This window comes from Plecotus auritus (genome assembly GCF_963455305.1).
Source record: "Plecotus auritus genome assembly, chromosome: 3".
Classification (NCBI taxonomy): Eukaryota; Metazoa; Chordata; class Mammalia; order Chiroptera; family Vespertilionidae; genus Plecotus; species Plecotus auritus.
The window spans coordinates 226,166,784-226,189,733 of record NC_137772.1 but is presented as its reverse complement, the minus strand read 5'-3'; the positions used below and the strand labels follow the sequence as shown (position 1 = coordinate 226,189,733).

Below are 22,950 nucleotides of genomic sequence, written 5' to 3'. Positions count from 1 at the left end.
AAGGCGTACATCCGGTGTGTGCCTCTGACTCCGGAGGTGCTGGAGCCGTGCCGGCGGCACCCGCCCTCCGTGTGTCCTCGGGTGGCTGGCACCCGCTGCCCGTGGTTCCCGCCCTCCTGGGCGCCTGGGAGCCCTTGTCCGTGTGCCCACGTTTGGCCACTGAGTGCTCACCTTTCCCGTGACTCCACCAGGAGGCTGGGAGGACAGGAGGCCGGGATGTCTGACATGAGGGTCTGGCTCTGGGGGGACGGGGGGGCGGGGGTCACGCTGGCCTGTCCCCACAGGGTACTTCGGAAGGAAGTGCGTGGACGTGTGTCACCTGAACCCCTGTGAGCACAGGGCGGCCTGCGTGCGCAGCCCCGGCACCCCGCGGGGCTACGTGTGTGAGTGCGGGGCCAGCCGCTACGGGCCGTACTGCGAGAACAGGTGAGAGATGCCACGTGTGTCGCCGCCGCCGCGTGTCCACGCGTGTCCCGCTCCTGCCCATTCCTCCTCGTGGTGACTTAACCCAAAGACATGAAATTCTGGGTCAAGGGCCTGTCTCAAGCTTGGCATGAAATCAGTGAGAACCCAATGGGGCGTCGCACGCTGACCTCAGTTGAGCACGTCTCCACCCCAGAAACGTACACGCTGCTCGCTGACCCGGAGCCGCTGTGCTCGGAGCAGGTGGGAGCGGAGGTCGGGCAGGCGGCAGCCGGCTGGGGGGTGGGCTGCCTCCGCGCCTTCGATGCCAGGTCGCCAGCTGGCTCAGCAGGCGGGACTGGGCGGGGCTGACTCTGAGCGCGCTGGTCCGGCACGTGGCTGCACGGAGCTGACGGCGGCGTGGGCACACAGGGGACAGGCCACTCTGAGCACCCGGGGGCCATGGCCAGCGTTGGCCCCTGGGCCTGGGGGACCACGGGTGCGGACAGTCCCTGGTCCCGGGGCAGCCGGCTCCGAGCTGCATGGGGCTGGGGTCGAGGGAGGCCAGTGCAGGGCATCCGTGTCCCTGTGCCCAGGAGCCTGCGTCGGCTGTGGGTGCCGGGCAGAGTGGCCCCGGCGACGCCATGCTGGCAGCTAGCCGGGACGGGGAGTCCCGGTGTTTTCCGGGAAGAAGGGAAAGAACGCGTCATCCAAAAATGAGCTCTGTAGGTAGAACCCTCCCCACGGGGGCCCCTCCAGGCTGGGATTAGGACAGGAGACTCTAAGGGTGGGGGCGATCGAGGTGGGAGGCAGGCAGGGGGACGGAGGCCCCTCGAGGGGAGGCTCCGGGCCCCAGCAGGCTTTGGCTCCGAGACGACTGTGTGCACCCTCCACCTGCTTCCCGGCAGGATCGACCTCCCGTGCCCCAAAGGCTGGTGGGGGAACCCCGTGTGCGGCCCGTGCCACTGCGCCGTCGACAAAGGCTTCGACCCCGACTGCAACAAGACCAGCGGGCAGTGCCAGTGCAAGGTGAGGCCCAGCCCCGGGCGGTCTGTGGGCACGTGTGCCTCACCCGCTCCTGGGGTGCCAAGCCTGGGAGGTGGCCCTGCATGCATGCACACGCACACCCCTACATGTGCATAGACGCACAGACATACACCTACGTGTGCATAGACACGCATGCACACACCTACACATGCATAGACACACACGCACGCACATACCTACACATGCATAGCTACATGCACACACACACCTACATGTGCATAGATACACAGACATACACCTACATGTGCATAGACACACCTACATGTGCATAGATACACGCACACACACCTACACGTGCATAGACACACATCTACACACACACACACCTATACACACACCTACCTATGCACACCTACACACACGCCTACCTACACACACCTACGTGGACACATGCACACACACATCCCGAGCCCAGAGAATCACGTGCACACACACCTACACGTACATAAACACACCTTACACACACACCTACCTACACATGCCTACACACACTGACCTGGACACACGCACACACGTGTCCCGAGCCCCATGCGTCACGTGCACACACACTTGCCTGCGGAGGTGGGTCGAGGTGTCTTGCTGCTCCGAGGTCCCGAGGCCCGGGGCTGCCTTCACCAGCGAGCAGCTGGGACCCCGGGACTAGAGTCCTCAGCCCACAGCCGGGACCCCGAGCCGCGGCCGTGGGGTCGGCTCATCTTCGGCTCCGACCACGGGCCCCACGCGCGGCTTCTGGCGTTTGCAGGAGAACCACTACCAGCCCCCGGGCCAGGACGCCTGCCTGCCCTGCGATTGCTTCCCACACGGCTCCCACAGCCGCGCCTGCGACGCCGACACGGGCCAGTGCGCCTGCAGGCCTGGGGTCATCGGCCGCCAGTGCACCCGCTGCGACAACCCTTTCGCCGAGGTCACCCCGCTCGGCTGCGAAGGTCGGCGGTGCCCCTTGACCCCTGTGAGGCCGGGTCGCAGGGGCAGGCTGCTGGGCACGGTGTGCGTGTGTGCGTGTGCGTGTGCACGCACATCGCACGCGCTGGCGTCTGAGGGATGCTCAGCCTTAGGGTCTGTCCACCTGGCCCTCTGTGACCTTGGCCCTCACTAGAGCCGGTCGCCCCTCCCATCCTCACTGTGGGGGAAGGTGGGGTCTGGTTTGGGGGCAGGGCCCTCAGGGAGGAGTGAGCAGAGCCCCGCACCCTGGGGGTGGCTGGGCCAGGCTGAGGGGTCTCACCTCTGCCCCCCAGTGATCTACAGCGGGTGTCCCAGAGCTTTTGAAGCTGGCATCTGGTGGCCGCAGACCAAGTTTGGGCAGCCAGCCGCGGTGCCGTGCCCCAAGGGATCCGTGGGTAAGTGCGGGCAGGAGGGCGGGCAGAAGCGCTTGGCTGTGGGAGAGCGGCCGAGGCAGTGAAACTCACGGACGTTCCGTGTTCCATGTTGAGAAATCTTTGTTTGGCCAAAGTGTTGGGGGACATAAAAAACTTCTCCTTAATAACAAATGACAACCTGGGCGGGCAGCGTGGCCGCACACAGCACCACGGTGGCCGGACCTCCCCGCTCAGCCTGGGGCTCTCTGTAGAACGGGTGGGGCTGCACCTGCCCTCGAGGGGTGTAGCCGCGGCGTGGGTGCGTGTGGGTGTTGGGGGCACTCCGCAAGGGGGTGAGCTGCCTTCTTCTTCGAGGACTTGCTCCAACGTCTGCCTGTCATGGCTGGGCTCCCGACACCTGCTTGCAGGCGGCCCACAGCTTCGACATCGCCCGGGCGGGAGATGGGGCCACCTGCTGGCCTCGTGGCTGGGCCCCCATCGGCCTCGTGGCTGGGCCCCCATCGGCCTCGTGGCTGGGTCCCCGCTGGCCTCGTGGCTGGGCCCCCATCGGCCTCGTGGCTGGGTCCCCGCTGGCCCCGTGGCTGGGTCCCCGCTGGTCCCCGCTGGCCTCGTGGCTGGGTCCCCGCTGGTCCCCGCTGGCCTCGTGGCTGGGTCCCCGCTGGCCTCGTGGCTGGGTCCCCGCTGGCCTCGTGGCTGGGTCCCCGCTGGCCTCGTGGCTGGGCCCCCATCGGCCTCGTGGCTGGGTCCCCGCTGGCCCCGTGGCTGGGCCCCCATCGGCCTCGTGGCTGGGTCCCCGCTGGCCTCGTGGCTGGGCCCCCATCAGCCTCGTGGCTGGGTCCCCATCAGCCTTGTGGCTGGGCCCCCGCCGGCCTCGTGGCTGGGCCCCCATCAGCCTCGTGGCTGGGTCCCCATCAGCCTTGTGGCTGGGCCCCCGCGAGGCCTGGGCCAGCGAGGGGTGGGCATCACCCAGGTGCACACCTCACGGGAACACCCCGGGTCTGAGCACCTCGGGACGAGCGGGTGTCGATTCGCCATCAGGACTTCAGTTCCGCGTCCCCCCTCTGCCCCAGGCACCGCCGTCCGCCACTGCAGCGGGGAGAAGGGCTGGCGGCCCCCCGAGCTCTTCAACTGCACCGCGGCCTCCTTCGTGCAGCTCAAGGCCACGGTAGGGACAGGCGTGCGGCGGGGGGGGGGGGGGGGCCGGGAGGGTGGGGTCGAGGCAGCGGGCCGCGGTCAGACACCAGCCAGGCTCCGGACACGTCTGCTCGTTCCCGTCAGTCCCCATCTGTGCGTGTGGCCCCGGGGACTCCGAGTTCCAGGGTGCAGTCCCCGCCTCCCCTCTCGCCCTCCGCCCAGCGCCTCACACGCTCCAGCCCCTCCCACTTTTTTCAGCCAATTGTTGGCCTGACAGACCTCCTTTTCGTACCAGTTATTAGCCAGGGTCGTTTTGTGTTTTAATATGTTTTTATTGACTTCAGAGAGGAAGGGAGAGGGAGAGAGAGACAGAAACATCAATGATGAGAGAGCATTCTCCATCGGCTGCTCCTGCACACCCCCCACTGGGGATCGAGCCCGCAACCCAGGCCTGTGCCTGACCGGGAATCGAACCGTGACCTGGTTCATAGGTCGACGCTCAACCCCTGAGCCACGCCGGCCGGGCCGTTGTTAATTTCTCAAGTTCTTTTTGGAGCAGACGTCTCCCACGGGAAGGGGTGGGTCCAACGGGAAGGCCCGCGCAGCCACACGCGGCCGGCAGGCATCGCGTTCGCTCCCTCGTTTCAGAACGAGAAGCTGAGCCGCAATGAGACCCAGATGGACGGGCCAGGGGCCCTGCGGCTGGCCAAGGCGCTGCGCAACGCCACGCAGCACTCGGCCACGCTCTTCGGCCAGGACGTGCGCACGGCCTCCCAGCTGCTGGCCCGTGTCCTGCGGCACGAGAGCGGCCGGCAGGGCTTCGAGCTGGCGGCCACGCGGGACGCCGACTTCCACCAGGTGGGCAGGCGCGGGCCGAGGCCCTCGGGGGCAGGACCGGGACGCTCCTGGGGGGTGGGGCTGTGATGTCACCAGGCCGCCTGCCCGGTGGGCCCCGGGGTGCACTCGCGACGCCCCCAGGGGGCTTCTCCCTGGCGTCCCCTCCTGCCTTGGAGATGGAAACACGGGCCGCCTCCACCCACTCAGGCCTGGCCGGGCCCGGCCTTCGGAACCTGGGAGCCCCGTGTGGTACCCAGGCCTCGGGCGGCTGCACCCCGAGCTGAGCGCCGTCCGTCTGTCTGTCTCACAGGATGTCATTCGCGCGGGCAGCGCCCTGCTGGCCCCGGGCACCCGGGCCGCCTGGGAGCAGATCCAGCGCGGCGAGGAGGGCGTGGCCCAGCTGCTGCGCAGCTTCGAGGACTATTTCCGCAACGTGGCCCGCAACCTACGCAGGACCTACCTGCGGCCCTTCGTCATCGTCACCGCCAACATGGGTAAGGGCCGCCACATCGCGGGCACAGCCCCGGCCATCGGGGTGCGCAGCCCCGCCGGCCGCCTCTCGGGGAAGGGTCCGTGGCTCTGGCCTCGTCTCCTTGTCCGGAAAAGGTCAGGGAGGACCCTCTTGGTCCAGCCTGTTCTAAGGGGACCCACAGAAACACACACGGCACCCCCAGCCCAGGAAACGGGGGGCGGTGTGCGCAGAGGGGCGAGAGGGCAGAGCTGGGGGGAGGATGTCTGGGGAGTGGGCCTGGGGTCCGGGCATGGGTCCCACCTCTGCACTCGCTCCGAGGGCCCCAGGCCCAGGGAGGGACGAGGGGCGGGTGGCTGGCCCTGGGCGGAGTGGCCCACACAGCCAGTGCCCGGCGAACCCAGCGCCCCAGCGCCCAGGACACGCTGCTCCTTCCCGGGGAGAAAAGCCCCACAGCTCGGGCAGCGCTGGCACAGCCCTGGGGGCCGCCCTGGTGGGGGTTCCCCATTTCCTCCTGCGCCTCGGGCAGAGCCAGGAAGTCCCTTCCCGGGGTGCCCTTTGGTCTCCCTGTTACTTCCCAGGGGGCAGGTCTGTGACCCATAGTGGCATCCCTACCAGGGCGGGGCGGGGCGGGGCGCACTGCTCACGCCGGGGTCACTGGCTGCGCTGGCCCCCAAGCTGCCCAGGTGTCCCCACCCGGGCCTGGCGGGGCTCGGCCGCCCGGTCAGCAACTGGACCTGCCGCCTTCTCCTCCTGCTCAGGGTGCAAAGCGCCCGGGACGACGGGGTTCTGGCTCAGGGGTCGGGGCTCCCGGGGGCGGGGCCTCGAGCCGCGTGTGAGGGAAACCACCGTCCCCACAGTCCTCGCTGTCGACGTCTTCGACAAGCTGAACTTCTCGGGAGCCTGGGTGCCGCGGTTCGAGGACATCCGGGAGGAGTTCCCGAAGGAGCTGGCGTCCTCCGTCTTCTTCTCGGCCGACTTCTTCCGACCCCCGGAGCGGAGAGGTGAGCGGGCCGAGCCCAGGGCTGTGTGGGGCCTCCTGCTGGGGGGCGGGGGGGGGGGCTGCGGGGAAACAGAGAAACAGCCTCACAGCAGAGCATGCCCTGTGGGTGCGGGTCCCGTGGGTGCGTGTCTATGGGTGCGTGTCCGTGGGTGCGTGTCGGTGGGTGCGTGTCTATGGGTGCGTGTCTATGGGTGCGTGTCTGTGGGTGCGTGTCCATGGGTGCGTGTCCGTGGGTGTGTGTCTATGGGTGCGTGTCCGTAGGTGCAGGTCCCGTGGGTGTGTGTCTATGGGTGCATGTCTATGGGTGCATGTCCGTGGGTGCGTGTCGGTGGGTGCGTGTCTATGGGTGCGTGTCTATGGGTGTGTGTCTATGGGTGCGTGTCTGTGGGTGCGTGTCCGTGGGTGTGTGTCTATGGGTGCGTGTCTGTGGGTGCGTGTCCGTGGGTGCGTGTCCGTGGGTGCGTGTCTGTGGGTGCGTGTCTATGGGTGCGTGTCCGTGGGTACAGGTCCCGTGGGTGTGTGTCTATGGGTGCGTGTCTATGGGTGCATGTCCGTGGGTACAGGTCCCGTGGGTGTGTGTCTATGGGTGCGTGTCCGCGGGTGTGTGTCTATGGGTGCGTGTCCATGGGTGCGTGTCCGTGGGTGCGTGTTCGTGGGTGCGTGTCCGTGGGTGTGTGTCCGTGGGTGCGTGTCTATGGGTGCGTGTCCGTGGGTGCGTGTCTGTGGGTGCGTGTCTATGGGTGCGTGTCTGTGGGTGCGTGTCCGTGGGTGCGTGTCTATGGGTGCGTGTCCGTAGGTGCAGGTCCCGTGGGTGTGTGTCTATGGGTGCGTATCTATGGGTGCGTGTCTATGGGTGCGTGTCCGTGGGTGCGTGTCTGTGGGTGCGTGTCCGTGGGTGCGTGTCCGTGGGTGCGTGTCCGTGGGTGCGTGTCTGTGGGTGCGTGTCCGTAGGTGCAGGTCCCGTGGGTGTGTGTCTATGGGTGCGTATCTATGGGTGCGTGTCTATGGGTGCGTGTCCGTGGGTGCGTGTCTGTGGGTGCGTGTCTGTGGGTGCGTGTCCGTGGGTGCGTGTCCGTGGGTGCGTGTCTATGGGTGCGTGTCCGTAGGTGCAGGTCCCGTGGGTGTGTGTCTATGGGTGCGTATCTATGGGTGCGTGTCTATGGGTGCGTGTCCGTAGGTGCAGGTCCCGTGGGTGTGTGTCTATGGGTGCGTATCTATGGGTGCATGTCCGTGGGTACAGGTCCCGTGGGTGTGTGTCTATGGGTGCGTGTCTATGGGTGCATGTCCGTGGGTGCATGTCTATGGGTGCAGGTCCGGGGGTGCATGGCCTGTGGGTGTCTATGGGTGCGTGTCCGTGGGTGCGTGTTGTGGGTGCACGGCCTGTGGGTGCTCCTCGTGGGCCTCCCGGAAACCAGGGGCCAGCCGGGCGATGCTGGTGTCGGACCGAGAGGCCGTGGTGGGTCGTGTCCCACAGCGCCCCCACCCCTCCCCCCCACCAGCACCACGAGGGCCTGGCTCTGAGGCCACCGGCCTTGCCACCTTTCTCCCGCCCCCTGGGGCGCCGCCAACCCGGTCTCCACCCTCAGACCCCGCCTCCCACTGCGGCCCACAAGCTCCTCTGCCCTGCCTGTCCCCGAGGGGGGCTGCAGCCCGGCCCCGGTCAGCCCCCTGCTCCATCCAGACAGCGGGGTGCAGTGCCGCTCTGCTGGCTGAGGCTCCCCGACCACTGGCTGGTTAGAGGCAGGCGCTGAGCCCGCCGGGCTGTGGGGGAACTGAGGCTTCAGACCCCGCCGTTCATTCAGGCCGGGAGCACCCACAGGGAGGCAGGCCTGGCTCGGCCTCCCCCCCTCCAGGCGTGCTGCGGGGCCCCGAGACCCCGCGAGGCCGCCGTGCGGGACGCTGCCCGCCGCCGCTGCCTCCTGGTCCCGGGCGTGAAATGGACCGCTGTGACGGGCCTGTCTCTCCGGCCTGTCCTCGGGCGCGTCCCTGGGGGAGCCCCGTCCCCGTGTCGGCTCCTCGCTCACACGTCGCTCACCTTGCAGAGGGGCCCTCGGGGAGGCCCGTCGGTGCTAAGGCTGCCCCACAGACCCCGCAGACCCCGCGCCCTGGGCCCGGCGCCGAGAGCGAGGCCCCGTCCCGGAGGCGGAAGAGGCACCCCGACCGGCCCGGCCAGTTCGCCGTCGCCCTGGTCATCGTCTGCCGGACCCTGGGGCAGCTGCTGCCGGAGCGCTACGACCCCGACCGCCGCAGCCTCCGGTGAGGCCCCGGCCCGCACACGTCACACCGCCCCGCGTCCCGCCCTGCCGGCTCCCAGCGGGTTCTGGGTCTGCCGGGCGGGCGCTGTGCCGGAGGGTCTGCCGTTGGCACCGGCCTGGCAGTGTGTTCCCGCTCGGAGGGTCCGTCCCCAACACCCGTCCTCAGGCTGCGGCCCGGCCCCGAGGGCTGCGGGGAGCACGGGCTGGGAAAACAGTTCCTGCCCAGGGGCGCCATGGCCGTGCGCAGTCAGGCACAGGACTCGTTAGTGGGGGGACCCTCGTTAGGGGGGACCCTCATTAGTGGGAGACCCTTGTTAGGGGGTACCCTCATTGGTGGGGGGACCCTCGTTAGGGGGGACCTTTGTTACGGGGGGACCCTCATTCATGGGGGGACTCTCGTTAGGGGGGACCCTCGTTAGTGGGGGACCCTCGTTAGGGCAGGACCCTCGTTAGGGGGGACCCTCATTGGTGGGGGGACCCTCATTAGGGGGGACCCTCGCTAGGGGGGGCCACCCCAGAAGTTGTGATAATCGCCCACTTCCTTTCAGCCGACCTCTCAGGCTCTCCTGCTGTCCCTGTGGTTTATGTTGTGGGGCCACCACCTTCCACGCACAGACTTTCTCCTCGTTTTTATATTTGTTTATTTTAAAATGTATTTTTGTTGATGTCAGAGGAAGGGGGAGGGAGGGGGGGGTAGAAACATCAACGATGAGAGAGAATCATGGATTGGCTGCCTCCTGAACGCCCCCCACTGGGGATCGAGTCCTCAACCCGGGCCTGTGCCCTGACCGGGAATCGAACCCTGACCTCCTGGGTCATAGGTCGATGTAAGCCAGGGAGCCCCGCCAGTTGAGCACTTCTCATTTTTAAGTTTCCAAAGTTCACCTTTGACCCTGTGCACGCCCCATCCATGGCAAAACCCGCCCGGAGCACCCCGCGGCCACGGCCCAGGCCCCTCCCGGAGCAGAGCTCGCCGCGGGGGCGCCCCTCCCGGAGGGCGTCTGTCCCGTGTCCTCTGTGCTTGCACACGGCTGGGCTGTTAGACGTGTTTCCTGACACGCGTGTCCCTGTGTCTCACTCTCCCGCAGGCTGCCGGGCCGGCCGGTCATCAACACGCCGGTGGTGAGCGCCGTGGTGCACAGCGAGGGGGCGCCGCTGCCCAGCCCCCTGCAGAGGCCCGTCCGCGTGCAGTTCGCGCTGCTGGAGACCCGGGAGCGCACCAAGCCCGTCTGCGTGTTCTGGAACCACTCCATCACGTGAGCCACGCCTCCACGGGGGCCTGAGGGGGCAGAGCATGCCAGGCCCCCAGCTCCACTGGGGGGGGGGGCCCTCCCCACAGATCCTTCTGCTCGTCCTGGGGTGTTAGGGTCCCAAACACACACAGTTACACACGCACATGTGCACATGCATATACACACACGTGTGCACACACAGGCCAACACGGAGATAGGCCACGCACCCACGGGGCTGCCGGGACACAGAAGCCAACAGGGGCCCTGTCTGCTGCCACACCGGGGTGGGGGGGGGGGCCTCGCTCTGAACACGCCCCGGAGGCAGCACTCAGAGACTGGGCCAGGGGACCCTTCGCTGACCTGGGGCACCCCAGGTGTGTGGGGGGTCCTTGTGTCAGTCAGGGGTGCCGGCCTCACCTGGCCGCCGCGAGGCTGGTTTCCCCCGGGGGACCGAGCCGCCTCAGCGGGGCCCCTCCCCGTGTCTGAATCTGTGCAGCCAAACATCCCTCCAATCGCATCCCGCTGGAGTGAGTGGGGCCGAGCTGGGCGCTGAGGCCGGGGCAGCGAGCCAGGCCCCCGCTCGGCTTGCACTGGGGGGCGACCCTGTCCGTCTCCCCCTCGTGGTTTCCCGACTTCCGGTTAACGACGTCTGGATAACGGGCAGCGGCGTCTGTGCCGGACCAGACGCCCGGTTAACAAAGAGCGAGTGCTGGGCGCGGGCTCCCGGTGGGGGCGTGGGAAGGGCTGCGTGGCAGGCCCCGCCTTCGAACCCTGGCGGGTGGCCGTGCTGTCGTTATCCCTCGGCCTGGCTGCACGGTCACCCCGCATCCTGGTTCTTAGCACACGCCTTGGCCTTCACGGCCCATTCTACGGAGGAGTAAACCGAGGCTCCGAGAAGTGAGGGGATCTTCCCCGAGTCCGGGAGGGCAGGGCGCCCTCTGAGGCCCAGATGCACCCGTAGCAGCTTGAGGTGTGGGGCTCCCCACCAGTAAAACGGGAGCGTCATGGGGCCCCGCCTCCAGGCAGCGGCCGTGAAAGGTTGCACAACGGGGAGATGAAAGTCGAGGAAGAAGGTAATCGTCTGGAGTCCAGACCAGAGAGCGGCTGCAGAACAAAGCGGCCCTTTTAACAACCCACTGATGTTTCCCACACGAGGGCGTGGGCCCCGTCCCTTTCAGGTTTACTGCGATGACACAGCGGGAGCCCCGGGCGCCCATCAGAGGCGGAGGGCGGGGGCGGGGCCACAGGGTCCGGGGGAAGGGGGGCTGTGGGCCTCAGGGTGACAGGGGCACTTGTGGGCGCCGTGAGGGTGCGGCCCGCGTACAGGCTCCAGCGGGGCAGGAGGCCTCGGGGAGCCCGGCGGCGGAGGGACCCACCCCCGCCCTTTTCTCTGCAGCCCCGGGGGGCCTGGAGGCTGGTCGGCCAAGGGCTGCGAGCTGCTGGCGCGGAACCGGACCCACGTGACCTGCCAGTGCAGCCACACCGCCAGCTTCGCGGTGCTCATGGACATCTCCCGGCGCGAGGTGGGCGCACCCCCGGGCGGCCCTGCCCGCCTGGCACGCGTGTCCAGGGCATCTGCCCTTTGGGGCGGGCGTCGAGCCTGGCCCCACACCTGCCCCTCCACAGGCCGCGTCTCCTTCCGAGGGCTGTAAGCCGAGGCCCTGAGCTGGCCAGCCTGTTGCGTTTCCGTGACAAAGCCCCCAGGGCTTTCCCCGAGGCCTGGCTGTGAATGAGGACCCTGTGCCTCAGGCTGACAGAGCCGCCTGGCCTGTCCCCTCCCTGCCCAGCAGGGCCCCCAGCCTGTCGGGTGGCACAGCTTCACCCCCTTTAAAGTTTAAGGAGGAAAAGCCGTCTGGCCGAGGAAGGGCATGTCTGTCTTCAGCGCCCCACACGCTGACCCCAGCAGCCCCGAGGCCCCAGAAGACAAGGAGGCTGGTCCGCAGCCCCGGCCGCAGGCGTGAATGTCCCCGCCCGGCCCCCGCGCCCCCCCCCCACCCCGCCCCGCATCCTCCAGTCTCGGGTGCGATGAGTGGGCCGCGCAGGGCGGAGTGAGGTCAGCCTGGGGTCCACGCTGGACTCCAGGAGTCAGAACGGGTTCAGGCCTGGGTTTTGTCGGGGAGGCCAGGCCACCATCCCTCCAAAGGCTTTGTGGTGCCGCTGCCGGGGTCTCTGTCACATTCCTGGGAGCGTGAGTCAGCTGCGCACCCGGTGACAGGAAGGGATGCGCCCTCGGGCCTCCCCGACAGGTGCCTGCAAGCAGGTGGCACAGGTCCTGGCCCGGAGGGTCAGTCACTCGAGGTCTTTGTCCCGGGACTTGGGGGAGCTCCCAGGCCAGGCAGTGGCCGGAGTGGGCTGGGCGGGAGGCTCGGGCCCTGAAATCCAGGCAGAAAGAGAAACAGAGGAGGAACCCAGGCTCCCACACCCTCAGGGAGTCCCCACAGCCAGAAGTCTCACTAGCCGCCCAGCCACGGGGGAGCCCAGGGGAGCCCCCGGACCCCGGCCTCCAGGGGACCCTGGGTTGGCTGCAGGAGGAGAAACCCCTAAGCGCTCGGCCTCCCGCTCCCCGGCCCGTTCTGGCCCCGACGTGCCCTGGGCGGCCCCTGCTCACAAGTCTGGGTGCAGAACACTCCCAGGGCTATGTATGGGGGCGGGTGCTCCCCGCTCCCCGCACGGTGCCGGCTCCCGGAGGGGTGACGTTCTGCAAAGCGCAGGAGATGGTGGCTGTCCTGGCCTTGGGTAAACTGAGTCTATGTGGAGGCCCCGCCCAGGTCAGGATTCGGGGGGAGGCCCAGGGCCTCCTGGGCAGCAGGGTGGATGTGGCTTTTTCCTTCTTGTTATTATTTTACTAGAGGCCCTGGGGTCCCTCAGCCCGGCCTGCACCCTCTCCAATCGAGGACACCGCGGGGGATGTCTGACTGCCGGTTTAGGCCCGATCTCGCACCAGCAGTCGGACATCCCTCTCACAATCCGGGACTGCTGGCTCCTAACTGCTCACCTGCCTGCCTGCCTGCCTGATCACCCCTAACCACCTCTGCCTGCCAGCCTGATCACCCCTAACCACCTCTGCCTGCCAGCCTGATGCCCCTAACTGCTCCCCTGCCAGCCTGATCGCCCCTAACCGCCTCTGCCTGCCAATCTGATTGCTCCCTAACTACTCCCCTGCCAGCCTGATCACCCCTAACCACCTCTGCCTGCCTGCCTGATCACCCCTAACCACCTCTGCCTGCCAGCCTGATCACCCCTAACCACCTCTGCCTGCCAGCCTGATGCCCCTAACTGCTCCCCTGCCAGCCTGATTGCCCCCTAACTGCTCCCCCCTGCTGGCCTGATCGCCCCTAACTGCCTCTGCCCTGGCCCCTGCCACCATGGCTTTGTCTGGAAGGACATCCAGAAGATGTACGGTCTGATTAGCATATTACCCTTTTATTAGTATAGATTGTGGCAAAAAGTACAGAACGTGAAATTCACCGTCTTAGTCGCACTGAAGGGAGCACGGGCAGGACAGGAGACGCGTTCATCAATTGTTATGTGACCGTCACCACCATCTGCCCCAGAACTTTAAAAAAATACATTGATTGATTGGCTTCAGAGAGGAAGGGAGGGAGAGAGAGAGAAACATCAATGACGAGAGAGAATCACTGAGTGGCTGCCCCACACTGGGGATCGAGCCCGCAACCCGGGCAGGTGTCCTTGACGGGAATTGAACCGTGACCACCTGGTTCATAGGTCGACGCTCAACCACTGAGCCACGCTGGCCGGGCCCCGGACCTTTTTCATCAGCCAAACTGTCCTTTTGGGTTTTGTTCTGGGTGTTTCCCGCCCCGAAGCCACGCGCAGTCCTGCCGGGTCCTGCCGGCCCACCCTTGCTGGCTGAGCCTCTGCTGCTTGAGGCTCCCTGGCCCCGCGGCCCTGACGCTCCCCCCTTCGCCTCCGCCCGCAGCACGGGGACGTCCTGCCCCTGAAGATCGTCACCTACGCGGCCGTGTCCCTGTCGCTGGCTGCGCTGCTGGTGGCCTTCGTGCTGCTGGCGCTGGTGCGGACGCTGCGCTCCAACCTGCACAGCACCCACCGGAACCTCGTGGGGGCGCTCTTCCTCTCCCAGCTGGTCTTCGTGATCGGGGTCACCCAGACGGGAAACCCGGTGAGCCCCCGCCCCCCACCCCTGCCCCCGCCCCCTGCGTCTCCTTCTCGGACAGCGTTTGGCCATGGAGAGCCACGGCGGGTCTGGGTTAGGAAGATGACCTTGGCCCCAGGAGGGAGGGGAGAGGCCGGAGGTCAGAGAAGGGCGTGCTCAGGTCCGGGGGGGCCGCGTAGGGGAGGGCGCCGGGCAGCGGGATGGGGATTCACACAGTGCGCGTCCGGGGAGACCGGCATGGGAGGCACCCCACGTCAAGGGGAGACGTGCCTGTGGGAACGGACAGGCCCCGAGGGGACGTGGAATGGGGCGAAGCCGGAGCTCTGCCGGCTGGTCGGGGCCACCAGCCTACTTGAGCTCTTCCCCTCGCCTATTGCAAGCAGAGGGCCCTGCAGGACCCCGGGGCGGCCAGACCCCCCGGGGCGGGCAGGTGGGCGGTCCCGCCTGGCAGGGTTGGCAGCCGCCCCATGACCTCCGGGGCTTCTCAGCCACGACCCCGGGAGCACGGGGCCACCGCCCGGCCGTCGGGGTTCTGTAAACTCGCGTCCGCGTCCCTGGGGGGGGGGGGGGAGGGTGCTGGCCGCCCGTCCTGGCAGGCGCGGGCTCGGCGGCCCCTGGCGCGTTAGCGTGCGGCCTGGGTTCTGGTTCTGGTTCTGGGAAAGGCAGCCCGCTTACTCGGTGCGGAGGTCTGTGCCCTGAGGCCCGTTAAACGTCACAGGGCCGTGTCTCCAGCACGTTCTTACAGGGGTTTATGGGTTTGCTTTTCACGTTGCTGAAGGCCCAGCCACAGCCTCGGCGCCACCCCCTCCCTAAGCCCCGTGGCTGCGCCCGGAGCAGGTGGTGTGGCGCGCGCAGCCCCTCGCCCTCCCAGCCGGCCGCCCGCCAGGCCCTGCTCTCCCGTGCTGACCGGCTGGCCTCGGAGGCAGGGCCTGTCCCGGTAACAACCTAAGACGCTGGTTTCCTGCCGCCTGGGCCCTGCTCTGCACCGTGTTTGACCAAACGCTGGTCTCCCGGAAGCACCGGGCTCTGCCCGCCTCCGTCCCAGGCTGTGCCGCGCGCACGGCACCATCCGGCCGGGGCGGGTCCCTGCTCCTCCGGGAGCCCAGGCGTGGTGCCTGTTGGCGCTCAGCCGCTCTGGGTGAATCTCCTACAACAACCAATGAACTGGACTTCCTTGTCCAGACCCACGGACCCTCACGTCCGCAGAGTGGCCGATGGGTCACTGCCCTCCCCGCCCTGTGCCGCTCCGGCCCTCGGCCCTCGGCCCTCGGCCCTCAGCCTGGGGTGCCCAGGAGGGGCGGGCGGGTGCTGAGCTGCCCCTCCCTCAGCCCTCAGTGTCCCCCCCTCCCCCAGTTCCTGTGCACGCTCATCGCCATCGCCCTGCACTACGTCTACATGAGCACCTTCGCCTGGACCTTCGTGGAGAGCCTGCACGTCTACCGCATGCTGACCGAGGTGCGCAACATCGACGTGGGGCCCATGCGCTTCTACTACGTCGTGGGCTGGGGCCTCCCGGCCGTCGTCACAGGTGAGGCCGGAGCAGGAGGCTGCAGCCCGGGAGCCTGGCGGGGGCGCAGGGGAGGCCCGGGGGGATCGGCCAGGCCACACCGCTCCCGTCTCCTGAGCGAGGCCTGTGCCCACCCCTGGGTGCCCCCGGTTCTGCGAGCCCGTCCTCTCTCGTATTCCCCGGCAGCCCCTCCCGGTGGCTCCGCGGGTGGACGTGGGGCCGGCGCGTTGACCCTGAGGGCCTCGCTCTGGCACCTGGGCCTTGGTTCCCCGTCCCCCCAGCTGTTCCTCTCGGGCTCCTGGCCCTCAGGCGGGGCCCCGGGGCCTGCGGGTGGTGCTGGGCACGTCCCGCTTAGGGGCGTACCTGCCCGGGTGGCTCTCCAGGGGCCCTCCCGGGGTGTGGCCCTCACCCCCTCTCTGATGCCCAGGACTCGCGGTGGGCCTGGACCCCCAGGGCTATGGAAACCCCGACTTCTGCTGGCTGTCCCTTCGAGACACCCTGATCTGGAGCTTCGTGGGGCCCATCGGAACGGTTATAATTGTGAGTGCGGGGTGGGGGGGTCCCAGAACCTGCGGTTCCCCAGGACGTGGGAAGCTGGGGTGCCCTTGGCCAAAAGGGTGTTGGGGCTCCTCTGAGCGGCCGCTGGGGCAGGGAGGCTGGTCTCACGCTCACGTCCGCTACGAAACACGCCGTGTCCTGCCCCGGCACTCGGGCTCTGAGGCCTCCCATCCCCCCGCGCCTCTGAGACACGGGTGACAGCGCCCAGCGTGTTGGGCTTTGAAGGTCCGTGTGCCGTGCAGACGAGCCGGCCACCTGACGGTTTTGTCTGTCTGTCTTTCCCAGGTCAATACCGTTATTTTTGTTCTGTCTGCAAAAGTCTCCTGCCAGAGGAAGCACCATTACTACGAAAGAAAGGGCATCGTGTAAGCTGGCCGCCCCCTGGCCGTGGGCGGGCGGGTGGAGGAGTGGGTGGTGGGGCCCGGGAGGGAGGGAGGGGGCTGGGCTCACCCTGCCTGCCCCCCCAGCGCCCTGCTGAGGTCCGCCTTCCTGCTGCTGCTGCTCGTGGGCGCCACCTGGCTGCTGGGGCTGCTGGCCGTGAACAGCGACGCCCTGGCCCTCCACTACCTCTTCGCCATCTCCAGCTGCTTGCAGGTGAGGCGCCGGCGGGGCCGCCGCGGGGGCCAGCCCTGGCGAGGTCATGGCCGCCTGGGCTGCGTTTCCTCTGAAATACCTCCCCGAGTGGCCGAGCGGGTCCCGGGAGGTCCTGAGCTCGGGACAGCCGTGTGCTCGGGTCCCAGCGAGGCCTCACCACGCACGTCCTGCCGCCAGAAGGAGCCCGTTGTGCCACACGGCGCTGCCCAGAGCCTCCTGGGCCGTCCCTCGGGCCCCTGATGGTGAGGGGCCGCCCCGCTCAGCCAGTCGGGGCCCACTCCCCGCCCAGGGTGAGCCCCACGGCTGGCCGTGTACGGGCCACACCAGGGGCTCCCCAGGAAGGGGGCTGATGACATGAGGTAGGGGCTCCAGGTGCCCAGGGCTGGGGCCCAGGGTGGGGCCCGCAGTCCGCATGCCGGCCGCCCTGCTCGGCTCCCAGGGAAGCGGGGCCCCGCAGGGAGGCGAGCGTGGCCTTGGGGGCGTCCCTGGCCACCACTGCAGGCGGCTCCGGGCGCTCGCCCCCCTCGGGCCCTGCTCTGCACCCCGAGCTGGCGGGACCCCGGCGCCCCCTCCTCGGGCGTCTTGCTGACCCCCGCCCCCTCCAGGGCCTCTGCGTGCTCCTGTTCCACTGCGTGCTCAACAGGGAGGTGTGGAAGCACCTGAAGGGGGTGCTCGCCGGGCGGAAGCCACACCCGGACGACTCGGCCACCACGAGGGCCACCCTGCTGACGGTAGGAGGCGCCAGGCCCGCTCCCCCCCCCCCCCCGGGGCCGGGGCTGGGCTGGGCTGCTCATCGGGTCCGTGTGGGGTCTGGCTCCAGCATTAGATGCAGCTCCGTGGTCTCCGCATCCTTCCCAGGGGGGCGCCACAGAGCCGCCCCTGGAGCCTGGCTTCCGGCCTGACAGCGGGCTGTCCTAGTCACAGCCTGCGTTTCAAGGCCTCGGGGGACAGGGCCCCACGGGCCAGCACCCCTGCCCAGAGCAGGGGCGGAGGGGGGCGTCCTCGGACCGCAGTGGGGACCGAGCCATGGATGCGATGCTCTTGGTGTGGTGAGGCACTGCCGGGGTGCTGGGCACTGCTGGGTGACGGGCGCTGTTGGGGTGACAGGGCACTGCCGGGGTGCTGGGGCACTGTCAGGGTGATGGGTGCTGTTGGGGTGCCAGGGCTCTGCCAGGGTGATGGGCGCTGCCGGGGTGACAGGTGCTGCCGGGGTGACAGGGCGCTGTTGGGGTGACGGGCTCTGCTGGGGTGCTGTTGGGGTGACGGGCTCTGCCGGGGTGACGGGCGCTGTTGGGGTGACGGGCTCTGCCGGGGTGACGGGCGCTGCCAGGGTGCCCGCCATGGGGCTTGCTGTGGGGAGGGCCCCCTGCACCCCTTGGTCCTTCTGCTCTCACCAGCACCCTCCCCGCCCCCAGCGCTCCCTCAACTGCAACACCACCCACAGCGAGGAGCCCCACGTGCTGCGCACGGCCCTGGGCGAGTCCACCGCCTCGCTGGACAGCGCCGGCAGGTCAGCCCCCGCCCGTGTCCTCCGGGGGCCCAGCTCTCGGGGCAGACGCGGGGGTCACCTCCTCGCCGAGCCTGCTGGGAGGCCGCGCCCTGTGCCTGCGGCTCCGGTTGGGGGTCTCCCCGTGCGCTCGGAGTCGGGGCAGGGCGCCCTCCTCGGCCCGGTGCTGTCCTGGCACATGTGGCCGGTGCTCGGTGGTGGGTGCCCACGTCCCCGTCCCCTGGGCAGTGGCACTGAGCCCGCCTCCCCCTCTCTAGGGACGAAGGGGGCCAGAAGCTCAGCGTGTGCTCTGGGCCCGCGAGGGGCGGCCTCGGGGAGCCGGACTCGTCCTTCCTCCCGAGGAACGGCAAGAAGCCCCCGGGTGAGTGCCCCACGCGGCCTCCGGTCGGCCTGCGGCCCGCCTCCAGGGCCGTGGGGCGCTCGCTGGCTCCTGTCTGCCCGCGGCCCTCCCTCTGTCGGGGGGTCTGAGGATGGGTCACGATCAGGGTCGAAGGGACCCCACGGCCTGTGGATGCGGACCGGGCGGCTCGCTCCGCCTCCCAGGAAGCCCTTCCCCGCTGAGCCCGCCCTCCTGTCACCACAGGCCACGACTCGGACTCCGACAGCGAGCTTTCCCTGGACGAGCAGAGCAGCTCTTACGCCTCCTCACACTCGTCCGACAGCGAGGACGACAGGGTGGGGGCCGAGGACAAATGGGAGCCGGCCCAGGGCCCTATCCACAGCACCCCCAAAGGTGAGGAAGCAGCAGCAGCCAGGACTGCCCCCCAGAACACAGGCCCCTCACCATGCCCAGAGAACAGGCCAGGAAAGCTGCCCCCTGCTGGAGGGGGGCCCGCAGAGGCCCCAGGTGTTGGGGTGCGGTGGAGGATGGCAGCCGGGGCCCCATGGTCAGGACTTGCCCATCTGAGCCTGGAGGTCTGGGAGTGGTGGGCCGGGGCTACTTGGGGAGCCATCCTGACCGTCTCAGGGGCGGGGCCTCCTTGCTGGCTGACGGCCCCCTGTGCCCCAGGAGACCCGGCAGCCAACCACGTCCCTGCGGGCTGGCCCGACGGGAGCCTGGCTGGGAGCGACAGCGAGGAGCCCAGTGAGAAGCCGCCCCTGAAGGTGGAGACCAAGGTCAGCGTGGAGCTGCACCTGGACCAGCAGACCAACCACTGCCTGGACCGCCTCCGGGACGGGGAGAGTGGGGCCCTGCCCAGGCCCGTGGGCGTGCCCTGCACCCAGCCCCCCGAGCAGAGAAAAGGTGCCTCGGGGGCAAGGGCCCTGCTGCCCTGGAAGCCCCTAGTCCTGGGGGCGGGGCCTGCGGGGGGTGTGCTTGCCAGGGCGGGGCCAGCTGGATGGGGCGGAGCTGTGCTGGGGTGGGCGGGGCCAGCTGGATGGGGCGGGGCTGTGCTGGGGTGGGCGGGGCCAGTCGGATGGGGTGGAGCTGTGCTGGGGTGGGCGAAGCCAGCTGGATGGGGCGGAGCTGTGCTGGGGTGGGCGGGGCCAGCCGGATGGGGCGGAGCTGTGCTGGGGGTGGGTGGAGCCTGTTGGATGGGGGTGGGGCTGTGCTAGGTGGAGTGGGAGCTGTGCAAGGCGGGGCGGGGCTTGTTGTGGGGGGGCGGGCCTGCTGGAGGGGGTGGGTGGGGTGAGACAGAGGCAGGTCCTGGGCACAGGCTTGGCGTCCAGCCCCACCATCTGGGACTGAGACCCAAGGATGGAGGCCCAGCCGCAGGGCTTCTGGGCTCCCAGGACCATCCTCCAGGGTCCGCGGCAGCCAGGAGGTCAGCCTGACCGTCCCCTTCCCGCCCGCCCGCCTCCCAGGCATCTTGAAAAACAAAGCCAGCTACCCGCCTCCGCTGACGGAGAAGACGCTGCGGGCCCGGCTGCGGGAGAAGCTGGCCGAGTGCCAGCAGAGCCCCTCGTCCTCGCGCTCGTCCTCCCTGGGCTCCTGCGACGGGGTCCGCGGCCCCGACGGCACCATCACCGTCAAGACCCCGCGCCGGGAGCCAGGGCGCGAGCCCCTCAACGGGGTGGCCATGAACGTGTGCGTGGGGAGCGCCCGGGCCCACGGCTCCGACTCCGAGTGAGTACGGCCCGCGCCCACCGGCCTGCCCTCGTGCCCCGGGCGTGGTCAGGGCCCCCAGCGGGCAGAGGCCCGGGGTCTGCGTTGGCGGGAGGCTTCCAGCCCTGACGTCCTCCCTGCCCGTGGCTGAGGGCCGAGGTCGGGCGCCCAGCTGCAGAGGCGAGGGGGAGCCTGCTCCGGGCCGCCTGCTGACTCCCCAGGGAGGCGCGGAGTGGGAGCGGGCCTCCAGGGATGGCCTTCCTGACCCTAGCGAGCGGGTGCAGGGGCTCGCCTGCCCGTGCGCGGAGGGCACTCCGATGGGCCTGGGCTGAGGCTCCCCTGTCCCCGCTCCTGCCTCCTCCTGGGGTGCCTGTGTCCACACAGGGGCTCGCAGTCCTTGGGCCCAGGGCACCCCTGCCCCACGTGGGTCCTGCCCCTCCCAACCGAGGACGCGCCCAGCCCTTGGCCCCGGAGGCAGAGCCGTCCTTGCTGACCCGCTGCCGCTGCTGGCTTCTTCCCACGCGCAGAGGCAGTAACGAAACTTCCATCTGACCATCAGGAAACCGTGAGAGCCCTGTTCCTCCACCCCGACGGCACTGCGTCACGGCCCGCACCTCGGAGCCCCGGCCGCCGCCCTGACCGTGAAGCAGGCCCCGGGCCGAGTGGCAGCCCAGCTGGCGGGACGCAGTCCAGCCCTGAAGCCCTGGGCTGCCCGGGGCTCGGGGCCCCTCCGACCCCATGACAAGTGCCAGAGGCCACAGGCACGAGGAGGCATGGACTCCCAGCCGGCACAGCTGATCCCTCAGGTGCAGATGCAGCCAAAACCATGCCTGGCCTCACCGGGATGGAGCCCGGCACAAGAGCCGGCAGGAGCGCCAGGCCAGGCTCGCCGGGGTTTGAGGGCGCTGGGCACAGAGCAAGACCAAGGTCGGCCGCCGTGTGGGCATCTCCCTGCGGCCCGGGCCCTGGCAGAGGCCCTGCCTGAGCAGGTGCTTCCGTGTGGACGTGGAACCGCGAGAGGGCAGGGGCCTGTCTGCCCTGTGATGCACGGACGGGGCCTGGGAGACCCGTGGAACCGTCGCGCTGGTGTTCTCTGAGGAACCGTGCCCAGTTGTACTTGGACCTGGTGTGCGTGATGCGCATCGGAGCCAGGGTGCTGGGAAGTGGGAACCGAGCCGCAGAGCTGAGCGAGGGGCCAGGCAGTGTGCACGCAGCCCCACCCGCAGCTCGCCTGCGCCTGCCTTGGAGACGCGGGCCCTCGGCTCCCAGCTGCCTCGCAGTGGTGGGTCTGAGATGGGCGCTCTGGGCCTGGGCAGCCCCCAGGAGCCTGCGGAGGTCAGTGGGGAATGCAGGGGTCACCCGCCAAGGCCGCCACACTGGGCCTTCCCTGGCCGCGCCCTCGGGGGCGGGGGGCACTCTAGCCCTGCAGGGCCTCCCTGGCCCCCCCCCAGGGGCCTGGCTCTGCAGGCAGGGGATTCTGTCGCCCGCCTGCTCCTGGTCACCATGGCATTTCGGTGTTCACACGTCCGGACTGAGACTGAGGGCTGTGGCCTCCCAGATGTCACTCGTTCCTTCCTGCCAATTGTCTAGCTCTTAGCCCCCCCCTCCGCCCCCAGCCTAACCCGTTACTTCATTTTGCTTGCAATGGCCAATTGTGCGATGGACAAAGCACAGCCACCCCTTCAGCGGTTGCCAGGCTGTGTTTTGGAAACGCACACCAGGGCCCGGCTCTGGCTGTGCATTGTGGGCCGTCGGCACAGCGTGGCCCGAGGCGCTGTGGACCGCGGCCCGGCATTCTTCAGACACGTTCTGTTCTTCCAATCAAGTGCCCAAATAAGTGATCAGCACAGTTGCTGCGCAGCAGGAGGAACCAGATGACGATGAAAACAAGGCCAGGGCAGGGGCGTCCCGTGTTGTCCTGGGGAGGATGGAGCGTGGCTGCTGGCGGCGTGAGCAAGCGCGGGTGGGACGCCGGCTGGGGCACGGGCTTCAGCCACGAAATGCGACCCGAGGCCTCTTGCTAAACGAGCTGTGAACATGCCTTAGGTGCGCGGCCTGAAGGTGCCGAGCGGCGGGACCTGCGTCACTGCGGCAGGGGCGTGGAGTAAAGAAGGTTTCGCACGTTTGCGTCTCTGAACCTCCATCTCTGTTTCCGCTTCCTCTCCTGCAGCTGGCTGTGCCCCGGGACGTGTAGTTTTTAATCTGATCAGAACTGTTACCAAAAAAGTCAGTTTTATGAAGACAGGAAAAATGGAAACCTATTTTTGTGACTTAAGACTTTATGGCAGAGATTAGACACTGGAGGGTTTTCTGAAAACAAATGTAATTTATTAATGTTCAGAACACTGGAATCACGACACAAACAAGAAGAGCCCACGATAAATTAAGATGTTGAGTCTGCTGGCTCCCTCTCTTCTGGGCAGCGGGAGGGGGCCAGGTGCGGGTGGGGGCCAGGTGCGGGAGGGGGCCAGGTGCCGGAGGGGGCCAGGTGCGGGAGGGGGCCAGGTGCGGGAGGGGGCCAGGTGCGGGTGGGGGCCAGGTGCGGGAGGGGGCCAGGTGCGGGAGGGGGCCAGGTGCGGGTGGGACGCTGACGGCAAGTCCTGGGGAACAGGAACGGCGGAAGTGTGTTCTCCCTCAGGGGCCCTGCCATCTTTGCATTGATGTCTTCCACTCGGGTGGGGCGTTTTCAGCCAACGGTGTGTGTTTTTCTGCACCCGTCTCTCTCCTGGGCTCTCCCCTCTGGGACCCCAGTGACCTTTGACATGGTCCCCGGTCCCTGAGACTGTTCATTTGTCTTCATTCTTCTTTTCTTCAGACCTGATCGTTTCTAGTCGTTGACATACACGTCCACTCTGTCCTGCCGTCCCCACCAGAGGGCCTCATTTCAGAGAGTGTCTCCACTCGGTCCCT

General features: G+C 68.4%; 1 protein-coding gene across 3 annotated transcripts in view; it reads left to right on the top strand.

Moving 5' to 3' along the window:
* Positions 1-22,431, top strand: part of CELSR1 (cadherin EGF LAG seven-pass G-type receptor 1) — a gene marked incomplete at its 5' end in the record, with an annotated part of 109,446 nt that extends 87,015 nt beyond the window's left edge. Inside the window, 23 exons of one of the 3 annotated variants that reach the window (XM_080662635.1) lie at positions 285-426; positions 1,311-1,431; positions 2,192-2,375; positions 2,685-2,786; positions 3,836-3,930; positions 4,548-4,757; positions 5,047-5,230; positions 6,066-6,209; positions 8,251-8,464; positions 9,552-9,719; positions 11,092-11,218; positions 13,636-13,836; positions 15,184-15,358; positions 15,765-15,877; positions 16,181-16,260; positions 16,363-16,489; positions 17,095-17,220; positions 17,905-17,999; positions 18,254-18,357; positions 18,580-18,729; positions 19,009-19,239; positions 19,800-20,061; positions 20,568-22,431. In XM_080662635.1, the coding sequence (XP_080518761.1) occupies positions 285-426; positions 1,311-1,431; positions 2,192-2,375; positions 2,685-2,786; positions 3,836-3,930; positions 4,548-4,757; positions 5,047-5,230; positions 6,066-6,209; positions 8,251-8,464; positions 9,552-9,719; positions 11,092-11,218; positions 13,636-13,836; positions 15,184-15,358; positions 15,765-15,877; positions 16,181-16,260; positions 16,363-16,489; positions 17,095-17,220; positions 17,905-17,999; positions 18,254-18,357; positions 18,580-18,729; positions 19,009-19,239; positions 19,800-20,061; positions 20,568-20,592 (3,380 nt within the window). In that variant the 3' untranslated portion in view covers positions 20,593-22,431. Of the gene's footprint in view, positions 1-284; positions 427-1,310; positions 1,432-2,191; positions 2,376-2,684; positions 2,787-3,835; positions 3,931-4,547; positions 4,758-5,046; positions 5,231-6,065; positions 6,210-8,250; positions 8,465-9,551; positions 9,720-11,091; positions 11,219-13,635; positions 13,837-15,183; positions 15,359-15,764; positions 15,878-16,180; positions 16,261-16,362; positions 16,490-17,094; positions 17,221-17,904; positions 18,000-18,253; positions 18,358-18,579; positions 18,730-19,005; positions 19,240-19,799; positions 20,062-20,567 lie in introns of all 3 variants that reach the window. The other 2 variants (XM_080662636.1, XM_080662634.1) reach the window with 2 other exon arrangements.
* Between the last annotated feature and the right edge of the window lie 519 nt (positions 22,432-22,950).